Source organism: Staurois parvus, unplaced genomic scaffold (assembly GCF_062004578.1).
Source record: "Staurois parvus isolate SC_StPar_1 unplaced genomic scaffold, SC_StPar_1.0 ptg000088l, whole genome shotgun sequence".
Classification (NCBI taxonomy): Eukaryota; Metazoa; Chordata; class Amphibia; order Anura; family Ranidae; genus Staurois; species Staurois parvus.
Window position 1 is genome coordinate 2,726,098 of NW_028317884.1, and position 13,737 is coordinate 2,739,834.

A 13,737-nucleotide genomic window follows, 5' to 3' on the forward strand; every position below is an offset into this window, starting at 1 on the left:
AAATCTGCACATGAAAATAGTGTTGTGGTGTGAACAGGGCACATGGAGGACAACTGATTTTGCTGTGCCTTTGCAGAACGCTTGCAGAAAAACTGACGTCTCTGCACCTTGGTGTGAACGAGCTCTTAAAGTGAGGAGGTGGCAACCCTAGATGGGGGTCATGTGTCGTGGTGGGAGTGCTGGAAAAATGCTGAGAGAGATGCAGGCGAGGTGTTGACATGGGAAACAGCAGGAGTGCAGGAATGTTGATAGGACTGGGATGGGGACAGTATTCAGGGACAGGCACAGTGGTGAGGATGCAGGGGCAAGGGTGTGCAGGTGCGGTAAACAGAGTGGGAGCAGGGAAGTGCAGACGTGGAGATAAGGTGAGGGCTTGCAGGCATGGTGGTGTGAGTGTACAGACATGGTGGTGTAACTAAGGCTGTGTTTATATAGATGGAGTAGGGAGAGCTTCAGAGGAAGGACTGGGGTTAGGCAGTGTGGTTGCGGGAGGGCACTGTACACGTTTGGCAGTGATAGCAAGGGAGAAGGGGGTGCAGGTGCAAGCTGGGCATGGTAGTTATGGGGGTGGGAGTTGTTGCTGACAAAATGGTGTTGGTGGGGCCCTGAGAGCATCAAGTGGGGCAGGGTAGGGGTTAAGAGTGGAGAAGAGAGGAGGGGGACTGGCTACCCACAACTGGTAACATGACGTTACCTTGATGTGATGAAAAGCAATATCCTCATATACACACACAGTACTTTATAGTCATACTCCACACATGCATATTGTCATGTAAAGATTGGATTCACACTTGCACTCCCACAAGGATGCCATCAGTATGGCGGTGAGATCCCACACGTGTGCAGTAGCAAATGGTCTGTACTGTCACTACCATGCCTACATCGGATTTCACCATCATAATAATGGCAGCCGTGCAGTGAAATTCTATCCCGGGCATACACTCTTTACATGCATTGACAATGTATGCTCAGGTTTGAAGGGAATATGGCATTGTTCTAAAAAATGCTGGAATTAATTCCCCCAATACGTGGGAGGGATTGAAGTGTCATCCACCACATCCATGCATATCATAATTATACAACCAACTGCCATATTAGTTGGAAACCAGACGCCATCTTGGATAAGTCCTTTTCTAAATAAAGTTTTTGAGACCATTAATGTTATTCATCTCTGATAAATTAATTTAATGCTTATCCTTAATATTATTATAAACCTGAAGTCTGCATTTCAATATGAAAAAACAATTCAGTTCCTGTATCCCCCTATCATAACTGTGGGATAAGAATAGATACCCAACAAAGAGAAGGGGAGGAGTGGAATAGGTTGACTTTGTGCTCAGTACTGAGATCTGAGGTCTACACAAAACCTGTCATAAGAAAGACTGCCAGTACTCATTTAGAAACTATGAGCTGAATGATCCAGTGGCTTCAACATTTTCTGAGACACTGACCCAGATCAGTTATGCAGGAAGTAAGGTCAGTTGGTCAGCAACTTAGAAAAAAGTCAATGGAACATTATGAAAACCAGTCTACTAGCATTTTCAAAACAAAGGAAAGCATGACACAACTGTCACGGCAGGTTTCCCTTAAGGTTTGAGGTCATCACCGTTACATATTTCATTAAGTTTTTATTGTTGAAATGGCTGATGAAACAGCAAAGTAATATTTGTTTATATAAAATGTGTGCCCCCCTGGAATAGTTCCATTCACTCTCACAAGATGTTAATAATATTCATAGAAAAGGCTCTCCTGTGCACCTGTCAGTTTATAAATAGTGTGTAACCTGATCTCCCCTGTCATGAAAAATATGGCTCTAAAAAGTCCATTTTTATTTATTTTTCTATTTTTGTTTCTGCACTTTGACATGCAGTTTACTTAACACAGCAAAACTAGTAAAATCATTAATTTCCATTGTCTTAATGCCCTTGACACCATCTGAGCCCATAGGGAACTGTGGCTCTCAGCAAAATGGCAATGTGTCATAGACTACAGGCCAAGGTGACATGAGAAAGGAATATACACTTATACCAATCATACTGTAGAAATGTGCTAGGATATTCAATGGGATTTATTTGGAATCTAGCTTTATATAACATAATGTCAGTATTATACACACTTAACATGAGTACATACGTACACCCAAAACTAAAATAAAAATCGTCATCTTAATTTAAGTTTCAACTTAACCACAGGTTCACTTTTTTACTATATATATATTTGTGTAGGGGCCTGCAGGAGGGTTATGCAACAATGTGCTAGTATGCACCACATACCTGTATTAGCACATTATGGCGGTCTTACCTGCCAAAGAAGCCCTCCAGTGCAGGCACTTCTGTCTTTTCCCAGTTTTCCTTTTGGGTTCTGTCATTTCAGCCTCTTGATTGGCCGGGCCGCAATGACAGCTCTCCCAGTCATGCGCACAAGAGTCACAGCGCTGCGGCACAGTTTGGGTGACGTAAATGTACGTTGAACTGTGTGTGCGAGGCTCAGTGTACATGACAGCTGACAGGCAGGCGGAAGCTAAGGTCTCTTCTGTCATTAATATCCCTGCCTGTTTGCAAGTTTTTAAAAAGCAGATTTAAAACCACTTATGCTACATGTGATATATCTGGAAATATTTATCTTACTGTTTTAGCTCAAAATGTTTTAAATAGACCTTAAATGGTTCCATTTCTGTTCCTCCCAACAGACACTTCATGGTTAATCCCAGCCAGGAGGTAGCTGCATTTTAATATTTAAAAAACAATGTATAATCTTTGTGAATTGATTTTACATACAGACAAATGGGCACAGTTAACCCCGGAAGAATCCATTAAATGCAGCAAAACTTGTAGGGTCATGGGTAATCAGCATTTTACCTCGTAAGAGGTACTGATAAAATATATAAATTAAAAAGAACAGAAGCAAAGAAATAAGAAAATATCAAGAGAAACAGAAAGGTTATGTGAATGTCATCAGAAAAGCTATGAGATAAAGGAGAAAGAAGATTATTCAGAATACAGAGGGAAGGGGGATAAAGAATAATACGGTAGAGAGATGGTTACAACAAAGAGATTAAATGAGATTCTTTTGGGGTGTCTTTTCCGAAATGGTCATGCGGATATGAGAGTAAAAACAAGAGCACACAATCATATATTACTATAAAGATGATTTTATAAATGATTCCCCAACTGACATTTTCCCCTGTCGTTTTTAGTTTTGCATTCCAGATATTTTTTATTGAAGAATATTTGTAACAGTTTAAACAGTATATACAAGATAGTATATTAACCCCTTGACGCCGATCGCACGCAAATATGCGGCCTCTCAGCATCTGGGCCTTAAACTGTTACAAATATTCTTCAATAAAAAATATCTGGAATGCAAAACTAAAAATGATAGGGGAAAATGTCAGTTGGGGAATCATTTATAAAATCATCTTTATAGTATTATATGATTGTGTGCAATTAAACAATACATATGTGCTGAGAACATGCGCCCTGCACGCTCCCAGCACATATGTCCGCTACTCCCGGAAAGGTCCCGATCTCCCCTTTTCGATCGGGACCTTTTCTGATCGCTGTGACAGCGAATCACGGCGGTCACATAACCCTAAAACCCTGCCCCGCCTCCCAGCTTCTGAAACTCTTAAAGGGCCGGGAGGCGCCTGCGCCAAGAGGTTAAAGGGTAACTCCACTTTTGTGGGAAAAAATAGCAAATGAAAAAAATATAATATTGTGTATAGAAGTCATATTGAAAAGTAATGTTATTAAAAATGACCTTTCCTTGTCAGTCTTTAGCACTGTAATTTTCTGTAAAATGCAATGCAGTATGGCTACCTGGAGGTGTTCTGTACACAGATGGTGTACACAATGTCCCCCAGAAATGTAATTTCCTGCTTGTGTGATTGTCTCACTCATTTTCCCAGCATTCTGCATTTTGGGTATCCCCTGCAACAAAAATGTCATTTTTGTTGAGATACTCCCAAACGGAAATCATGTCTAAAGTGATCCTTATTAGAGCCATGCAACGCAGAAGCTGATTGAGAATTATAAAACCACTCCCATACAGATTCACTCAGCACAGAAAAACAAACAGCTATTTCTTTGGAATAGCAAGAGGTAGGAATCTGCAACAAAACTTGGTAAAATCCTTACAATGTACATTAGTCACCCAGAGGGGAATGATTTTTTTTCTCAAAAGTGGAGTTACTCTTAAAGTACCATAATACAAAAGGTACATATTACATAGGTATTAAGGATTCGCCAGAAGAGTAGTATACCTTCATTGGTCCAGACATAACAGTAGATAGTCAGAGGTGGACCTTGGAAGTGTCATAAAATACTCATTATTTTAAGTTAGAAGAAGTCTAGTCGTTTATGTAGACAAGAGGGTATGGTTGCAAGGGGGAGAATAGATAGAAAAGAAAGGGTATACAGAAAAGGGAGGGGTATGGTAGGGGTATCTGAGGTTGTGGGTAGCTTAATAGGGGGGAACAGGGTGAGGAGCTTTGGTAGATTAGAGGGTTAGAGGGAGCAAGCAGTCACTTACATAAACATGAAGATGAAATATTTCATATGCCAGGGTTTCTAGCTATCTCCAGCAATCCTCTGGTACACCAGGGCATACAATTAATGTCAGTATATTAGCTTGTGGGGTTTCGGTGTTTTGTGATTCCTGCAGTTGCATTTTATAGCATTTCTTGCCATTGGCCTCTATGTGTCATTCAGCAAAAAAAAAAAGACTAGAATAAAGTGGCAGTTCACAAATTGCTTCTGCCTAAAGGATCTGTGACCTATATTCCATGAGACAGAGTGGAGGACATGGCAAGATTTCAGACTTGTCTCATACAAATGGGTCACTGACCTTTTAAACGGTATCTGTGTATGATGCCTCATGGACTTTTTTTAAATGACTCCAGTAGGGGAATTTTATGCAAAAAGACAGTGAATTTATTTGCAACTTGTTTATCAGGGGAATTGGAACTCTGGAGATGTTCAATATGCAGATATGCTTGAAAACTTGGCCATACAATTTCTTCACTTTGAACTGGCACATCCAATGGCACCTTGTAGACTGTCATGGTGCTCCTTTTGACTACTAGAGGGAGTCACTAAAGAGGTTTTCTGTCTCTTATCTTTCGTTTCCATTTTTCTTGAAAGAATGTCCACTAAGTAGTTTTTGCATCCTAACAGGCCTCATAATAAAACCGTAATGCATAAAGAAACTTTTTTTGTGAAGAAGTCAGGGCAAAGCAATATGAGCCATTTTCGTCCCATGCTACTGATTGATTTACCCTACTGTTGGCATTCTACTCTCCTTACGGGGGGTTTTGATTGATATTATATAATAGGCAATGCAAGGTGAGCAGTGGAAACACTCATTGGTGAGTGGGAACTTCAAATTTTCAAAGAAACAAAGAAAAATGACTGCAGAAAAACGAACAAATGGTCCGTAGAGTCTACCCATTTTTTGTTTGTTTTTTTCGTTAACTCTTTTGTCTGAGTATAGATCTATGTTTGTTGCAAGCACGTTTGAAGCCATTTACTGTTGGCTGGCTCAATACCTCTGCTGATAAGAGGAAACAGAGCCATGCTCTGAAGCAGAAAGATCTTGCCATTTGAGTCTTCAAGTGACCTAAGAAGCCAGCAGATCACTCACGAGTCCTAATGAGATCCTTAGCTTCCATTTTCTTTGTTATTAACAAGAACTATACATCCTAATTGGGATCTCCTCTTTCTCAAAACCTTCCACAGGATGGCTTTACCCCATTGGCCGTAGCTTTGCAGCAAGGTCATGAGAACGTTGTGGCTTACCTCATCAGCTATGGGATGAAAGGAAAGGTCCGACTGCCAGCTCTGCACATCGCAGCTCGAAACGATGACACCCGAACTGCCGCTGTCCTGCTTCAGAATGACCCCAATGCAGATGTACTGTCAAAGGTCAGTTTGTGCAACTGCCAGTCACATTTTTGTAGTGTTGAAGTTATATTGTGTTTTTGTTTTTTTTGTTTCTTCCTTTTTTTTGCTTGCTTACTTGATCACTAAAATTTCATATATTCTTCAACATGGCAATTTCAAAAGTGAGTTTAAAATTTAAAGCTTTTAATAAACTAATATTTGGCAATCCTGCCATGCAGGTCCTTGTTAAGCCACTTCTGGTTATAAGTTAACAATGCTCAGTGTTCGTCTCTCAATTGTGTTCTTGTGTCATAGAGCTTCTGCTGAAGACAACAAGTGGTAGTTTCAACACACATTGTGCAGGCACAGTCCACTGCTGACTCCATTGGGAATCCCTCCCTAACTTTAATTTCACACTGCTTTGCTGAAAAATGGAGCAAAAATGCATATACATTTTTGTTGCATTTTTTATGTTTTTGCTGCGTTGCATCTTTACTGCATTTTTCATGCATTTGTGTTGTATTTTTCCCCACTTGAAAACACACTTCCCACAGGTGCATTTTAGATGCGGTTTCCATTAATTTCAATAGAGGGTTGTGTTTTTGGTGTGCTTTTTTTTAACTGGAAAAACATGCACCAAAAAGGCTACTTTTACACTGCTCTGTCGAAAAAAATGCATCAAAAACACATATGCGTTTTTGCAGTTGTGTTGTGTTTTTGATGCGTTCATGTTGTGTTTTTCCCTACTGGAAAAAGCACTTCCCACAGGTTCGATGCATTGCATTTTTGATGCAGTTTCCATTCGTTTCAATGGAGGGATGCATTTTTGGTGAGTTTTTTTAAACTGAACAAGCATTCACCAAAAATGCAGTAAGCAGGACTTTTTAAAACACAAATGAAGCACAACAGGCCAGTGTGAAGAGTTACATAGGATTTAAAGGGATGCATTTTTCTTATGCTTTTTTTGACTGAACAAAAATGGATCATTGTGAAAGCAGCCTAAGGCTGCTTTCACATGGCTCCATTGAGAAAACATATCAAAAACATTTTTGATGAGCTTTTGCTGCGGAGCTTTCTTCATGCGTCATTGATGTGTTTGCATTTTTTTCCACTGGACAAAGTACTTCTCACAGGTGCGTTGTGTTTTTGATGCGTTCCCATTCATTTCAATAGGGAGGTGCATTTTTGGTGTGGTTCTTTTTAATTGACCAAATAGTCTCCAAAAATGTGGCAAGCAGAATCTTTTGCACCACAAGGGAAGAGCAACGGACCAGTGTGAAGACATACATAGAATTTTAAAGGAAAGCATTTTCTTCAGCTTTTCTTGCTCTTTTAAATGCAAAAGAGCTTCAAAAACAGTGTAAAAGCAGCCTAAGTAATGCTATGCAGTTATAGATGAAATGTATGTAGTCAAGAACAGTCTGTAGGAGGTTGGCAGCACATTGATGCACATTTGACATGCATTTTCATGCATAGTACATTGCTTCATGTTACGTTTTTATGTGTGTTAGCATTCTTTTTCATGTCACCGTTGGGAATTGACAGGCTCCGAAAGGGTCAAAATACTAACAACAACTTAATTTTTATATCTTTACTTTCAGTTGCATTGCATTTACATTCGTTCACGTGTGTTGCATTAAAATGCAGACAGGAAAATTATTGATTTCTATGTGTTCTTTTAGTTACCAGTGTTCATCCAGTGCAGAAAAATGTAGGTCACTCTACAAGGTGTGAACGAGCCTAAAAAAAAAAGACAATTGTCTGATATGTAGGGCTTTAGTAAGTTAATTTTTCCTATATTAATTATATGTAACCATTCACTCAGGGCATACTATAGCATACGCCCACCTGTGCATGCAGGCAATCCTATTGATGTCAATTGGGATGCAGCGGCTGCAGAAACACCGACGCTGCCTCCAATTTGATATCTGTGCAGGTGCAAGTGTATGGCCCTGAACGCATGTTGTCTGCAGCTGCTGCTTCCCAATTGACATCAGTGTGACTGTCTGGAAAAGGATGCATGGAATGCCTGTGCATCCCCTTGTGAGTAAACACAGCCCTTCACAGGCATACTCTATAGTACACCCCATGTGAACGAGGCCTAAATTTACACATAGAAGGAGATTTGATTGATTTTCTCAATAAAACCTCAGTTCTTAGGGTGCAGTAATGGTTTTGCAGTTTCATATAGACCTGTTTTATTTGCAATTTCACATTATGTTATGTAGCCAATAGAGAGTATAAGTGGCCACGTAGACACATAAAATACACAGACATGGTCCACTGTTGTCACCAACAGGAAACCTGCCCTAAGAAATGCCATGCATCCGTCCACTGAGTTTATGCATGTAGACAGGAAGTGGCTGAAAAGAGGTTGCATATGATCAGCAGTAATGATATTCAACAAAGGATCAGAAAACGTAAAAATTGTATTTTATTTGCAAACACAAATGATGCAATGGCTGAGATTTAGTAAAATCTCAGAATATGGTGCAGCTGTGCATGGTAGCCAATCAGCTTCTAACGTCAGCTTATTCAATTAAGCTTTGACAAAACAAAAAAACTGGAATCTGATTGGTTTCTATGCAGGGCTGCATCAGATTTTGCACTCTCCAGTTTTAGTAAATCTCTTCCACTATGCTTAGCAGACCATTCAGTCTGAGGTTCCACCTGAAGTACAGCACTTGTTTGAACTCAGCAGCCTCAGATAAAAGGTTTCTGTATTTAGCATTTGATCTATTTCTTAAGTCTTAATTAACCGTGTTCTTTTTGTATTACAGACAGGATTCACACCCCTACACATTGCAGCCCACTATGAAAACCTGAACGTGGCCCAGCTCCTCCTGAACAGGGGTGCAAATGTTAACTTCACTCCCCCGGTACAAAACATTGACTTTGCTTTGACTTCATTATACTAAAGGAAACCTGAGAGAAATACATTGCCTGAAATGCCTAGTTGCTTGCCTGTCATGCAGATCGAAAGACTTTAGTGGTTTCTGGGTCACTGAGCTGGAACCAGTATGCAGATCAGGATTTCTGACTTCGTTGGCTGCATACTTCTTCCAGGTAAGTGCTGGAAACAGTCAGGCAACTGGCATTTTCAGGATCAGTAGCTGAAGCCACTGTATGTGTTTTAGTTCAGGTTCCTTTTGCAGAGTAGAGAGTTCCTTTTCATCTGATACACTTAATTTTATGTTAATGTGTTTCTCTACAGAATGGTATTAGTGCTCTACACATTGCTTCACGACGCGGGAATGTTATTATGGTGCGGCTGTTATTGGATAGAGGAGCCCAGATTGATGCACGCACCAAGGTAACAAGCTTTTTCAAGCAGAACTAGTATGTGAAAACATGGGACTGAGAATTGACTATTCAGTTTTTGTTCTAAATTAAATTAAAGATGTAAAACTTGACCTGAGTGATTGTATGGCCACATTTACAATGTTTGCCTCTGGTGAGATTCTTGCTGGCAGGGCTGAACGCTATATGCATACAGTGTGCATGAAAAGCCTAGGCCAGCAGCTGTGGCTTTCAGATTATCACATAGTACAAATCAGTGGCTGTTCACATGTAACTTCTTATTATCAACGACTGTTTTTGCAGCCATCTTAGACTAGTACAGTGTTTATCAACCTGGGAGCCGGAAACTAGTTTGCCCTGGACCAGCGTCCTGAGATGTCAGGGTGTGGGCAGGCCTGCCACCTGCACCATAGCAACCAATGATGATCTAGGGAAGTATGCAGAGTCATTGGTTGCTATGGTGCTGGCATACAGCCCGCCCCCACCATGACAATTCATGACGCTGATCCCAGGCAGACAGCATGCAGAGCCACCCCCAGCATTCAGGAAAGAATGGAAGTCTGGCTCCTCCAGACCTGCTCCACCTTCTGCCTCACTGCTAGAGCCAAAAATGTAGGGCTCTGATGGGGTGGGGGTTGTGTGATGGGGGATGCTCTGTGATATGGCTTTCTAATGGGGGAACTCTGATGTGATGAGAAGACTCGATTAATCTGATGTGATAGGGGAACTCTGACATATTGGGAGGACGCTGACATATAATGGGGACTCCGATGTTTAGGTAGGACTCTGATGTGATGTGGGGACTTGATGGTGAGATCTTGCATACTTTTAAAGGATGCTGTAAATAAAAAAAATGTTGAAATAACTAGTATCTAAGATCATATGTCATAGTATAAAAATAGCATTCATAGTCTCTATAAATCCTCTGAATAGATAATGAAGATAAATTCTGTAAAGCTAAACATTATGGCTGATCGAATGCTGGTTTTCCAGCAAGACTGTGACAGAAGCTGGTCTAATGATCGGCTTTTATTGAACAGAGAGTGAAACACACACATTGAAATTTGGGTAGTTCCTGCTGAACTGGACAAATTTTGGTCCGTGTGTACACAGCTTTATTGTATCTTGCAAGTTTCCCCATACCCGCAGCCAAAAGGCGCTATTTTTCTTACAGATGCAGAGAAATGCCATTCATTCTTAATTTTCAGGTGCGGGAAACCACATGGTGCAAAAGCACCATATGATTTCTTTGCTGCTGCGATTTTAAAAAGGTGCAGGAACCTTTTCTTTGCGATTTCGCTGCAGGTACAGCAGCCCTCAAATGTGAGCTGCACCAAACACAACAGTGTGAACCTAGTCTTAAACTGGTGTGTAAGTATGCATCAACACCAATACCACCATACCTGTATGTTGTAGATTTCCAGTAGACACTGATATTTAGAACAAACTGAGGTACACAGGATCCAGAAGAACAATGCAAAGACCTGATGCAACTGTACCGTTGCTCTTCTTCTCTTACAAAAAGTTATTATAATTTATCAAGGGAAATAGTGTCTGAACTTGTTTCTACTTTGCCTATTAGAAAACTCTTGTGTAGAAGCTAATAGACTGCATGTTATGTGTGATAACAAATGCCAATGCTCCCTGCAGGATGAGCTGACCCCTTTGCACTGTGCTGTAAGGAATGGACATGTCCGGATTTCAGAGATTCTTCTGGATCATGGAGCTCCCATACAAGCCAAAACAAAGGTAGGGACAGAACAGACTGACATGTCAGAAACAAACTGGAACTAATACTGTGACAACTAAAGGCCCAATAATTATACAGCTCCATTTAGATGAACAAAATGTGGTCCCCTTGCTGAGTGTGGGTATTAGAGGTGATAGATGATTCCTGAGAACTTTGACATAGTTATTAGGCTTTATACACAGCTTCACAGAACCATATGTCCTTATATGCAAGAAAACCAAAGCTGAAATCTATTTAGGAAGGCATACTTATATTATTTTAAGTAGGTTTAAACCAGTACAGATAATAGTTGGAGCTGACACTCTTTCCTCAAGAAAATCTGTGTAACGTGTTCAGTTAATGCACAAACCCCTTCCCAACTCAGAAGCATGTACCCTGCTTTACTTTGTTCCCCCTACCCACCTCTGTCACTCCATTTGCTTGCCGGGAATGAGGAAAGTAATTCTAGTTGACGCTTACACAGGATTGAGGACTGTCTCCTGCCTCCATTTGAAAGCACTGAGACAGTCAACAAGTACCAGTGCTGTCACACTGAGATTTAGAGGAGTAAGGCACATACTTCACTCCGGAAATGAGAGCTAAGAGAGTGAACATAAGGTAAGTACAGGTGAAACTCGAAAAATTAGAATATCGTGCAAAAGTTCATTTATTTCAGTAATGCAACTTAAAAGGTGAAACTAATATATGAGATAGACTCATTATATGCAAAGCAAGATAGTTCAAGCCGTGATTTGTCAAAATTGTGATGATTATGGCTTACAACTCATGAAAACCCCAAATCCACAGTCTCAGAAAATTAGAATATTGTGAAAAGGTGCAATATTCTAGGCTCAAAGTGTCCCACTCTAATCAGCTAATTAAGCCATAACACCTGCAAAGGGGTCCTGGGCCTTTAAATGGTCTCTCAGTCTGGTTCAGTAGGAATCACAATAATAGGAAAGACTGCTGACCTGACAGTTGTGCAGAAAACCATCACTGACACCCTCCATAAGGAGGGAAAGCCTCAAAAGGTAATTGCAAAAGAAGTTGGATGTTCCCAAAGTCCTGTATCAAAGCACATTAATAGAAAGTTATGTGGAAGGGAAAAGTGTGGAAGAAAAAGGTGCACAAGCAGCAGGGATGACCGCAGCCTGCAGAGGATTGTCAGGAAAAGGCCATTCAAAAGTGTTGGGGACTTTCACAAGGAGTGGACTGAGGCTAGAGTCAGTGCATCAAGAGCCACCACACACAGACGGATCCTGGACATGGGCTTCAAATGTCATATTCCTCTTGTCAAGCCGCTCCTGAATAACAAACAACGTCAGAAGCGTCTTACCTGGGCTAAAGAAAAACAGACCTGGTCTGTTGCTCAGTGGTCCAAAGTCCTCTTTTCTGATGAGAGCAACTTTGCATCTCATTTGGAAACCAAAGACCCAGAGTATGGAGGAAGAATGGAGAGGCACACACTGCAAGATGCTTGAAGTCCAGTGTGAAGTTTCCACATTCTGTGTTGATTTGGGGAGCCATGTCATCTGCTGGTGTTGGTCCACTGTGCTTCATTAAGTCCAGCCGCAGCCGTCTACCAGGAGATTTTGGAGCACTTCATGCTTCCTCCCGCAGAGGAGCTTTATGGGGATGCGGCCTTCATTTTCCAACAGGACTTGGCACCTGCCCACACTGCCAAAAGCACCAAAACCTGGTTCAATGACCGTGGGATTACTGTGCTTGATTGGCCAGAAAACTCGCCTGACCTGAACCCCATAGAGAATCTGGGGCATTGCCAAGAGAAAGATGAGAGACATGAGACCAAACAATGCAGAAGAGCTGAAGGCCGCTATTGAAGCATCCTGGTCTTCCATAACACCTCAGCGGTGCCACAGGCTGATAGCTTCCATGCCACGCCGCATTGAGGCAGTAATTGCTGCAAAAGGGGCCCAAACCAAGTACTGAGTACATATGCATGCTTATACTTTTCAGAGGTCCGATATTGTTCTATGTACAATCCTTATTTTATTGATTGCATGTAATATTCTAATTTTCTGAGATTGTGGATTTGGGGTTTTCATGAGCTGTAAGCCATTATGATTACAATTATGACAAATCATGGCTTGAACTATCTTGCTTTGCATGTAATGAGTCTATCTCATATATTAGTTTTACCTTTTAAGTTGCATTACTGAAATAAATGAACTTTTGCACGATATTCTAATTTTTCGAGTTTCACCTGTAGGTATTGTTGGGACGGAGTGGGTGCTGTTGCTTTGACCCTCATGGAGAATTAACACGTTTGCTTTAAGGCAGCATGCAATACAATGGAAAAACAAAGTTAATGTCTTTCATAAGTCAGCTGTCACTTTCTGTTTTGCCTTTTAAGGTCCGTTGCAGCAAAAGCAAGGAAGCATAATAAACCTCCATAGTATGTTTTACTAAACAAAAATGCTGCACCTTGCTTTTACTGCAAATAACCTTAAAATACAAAGCAAAACACTTTCCTCTAGCACAAGTACAAGAGTGCATTAAGCAAGCCTGTAAATGCACAATACAGTACCAATAGCAACCAGTCAGACCATATCTTCTCCATTATGACTTTCGTAAACTAAAATCACATGTTCCCGGCTGTCATGCCTAGTGAAGGACCCTTGCTCTCTGAATGAAAGCAGTAGCCCCTCTACAGAGATCCAACTCACCCCCTCCTGAGTCAGAGCTAGAGCTCTCCACTTAGGCATTGCTGATTGCTGAGCTATAGGTCTGGCTCAGCAGGTGGCATGTCAGACCTCTGCTGAGAGGCCACTGCCTCTACACAGAGAGCATGTTTCCTCTGCAGCATGT

General features: G+C 41.0%; 1 protein-coding gene across 9 annotated transcripts in view; it reads left to right on the forward strand.

Moving 5' to 3' along the window:
- The window catches only part of ANK1 (ankyrin 1), a 371,616-nt gene that overhangs the window by 243,863 nt on the left and 114,016 nt on the right, over positions 1–13,737 (forward strand). For all 9 annotated transcript variants that reach the window (XR_016311732.1, XM_089670260.1, XM_089670265.1 and 6 more), the window contains 4 exons: positions 5,736–5,921; positions 8,660–8,758; positions 9,094–9,192; positions 10,830–10,928. Coding sequence is in view for 8 of the 9 variants with exons in the window: in XM_089670260.1 (XP_089526386.1) it covers positions 5,736–5,921; positions 8,660–8,758; positions 9,094–9,192; positions 10,830–10,928 (483 nt within the window). In the remaining variant the exon portion in view is untranslated. The remainder of the gene's footprint in view (positions 1–5,735; positions 5,922–8,659; positions 8,759–9,093; positions 9,193–10,829; positions 10,929–13,737) is intronic.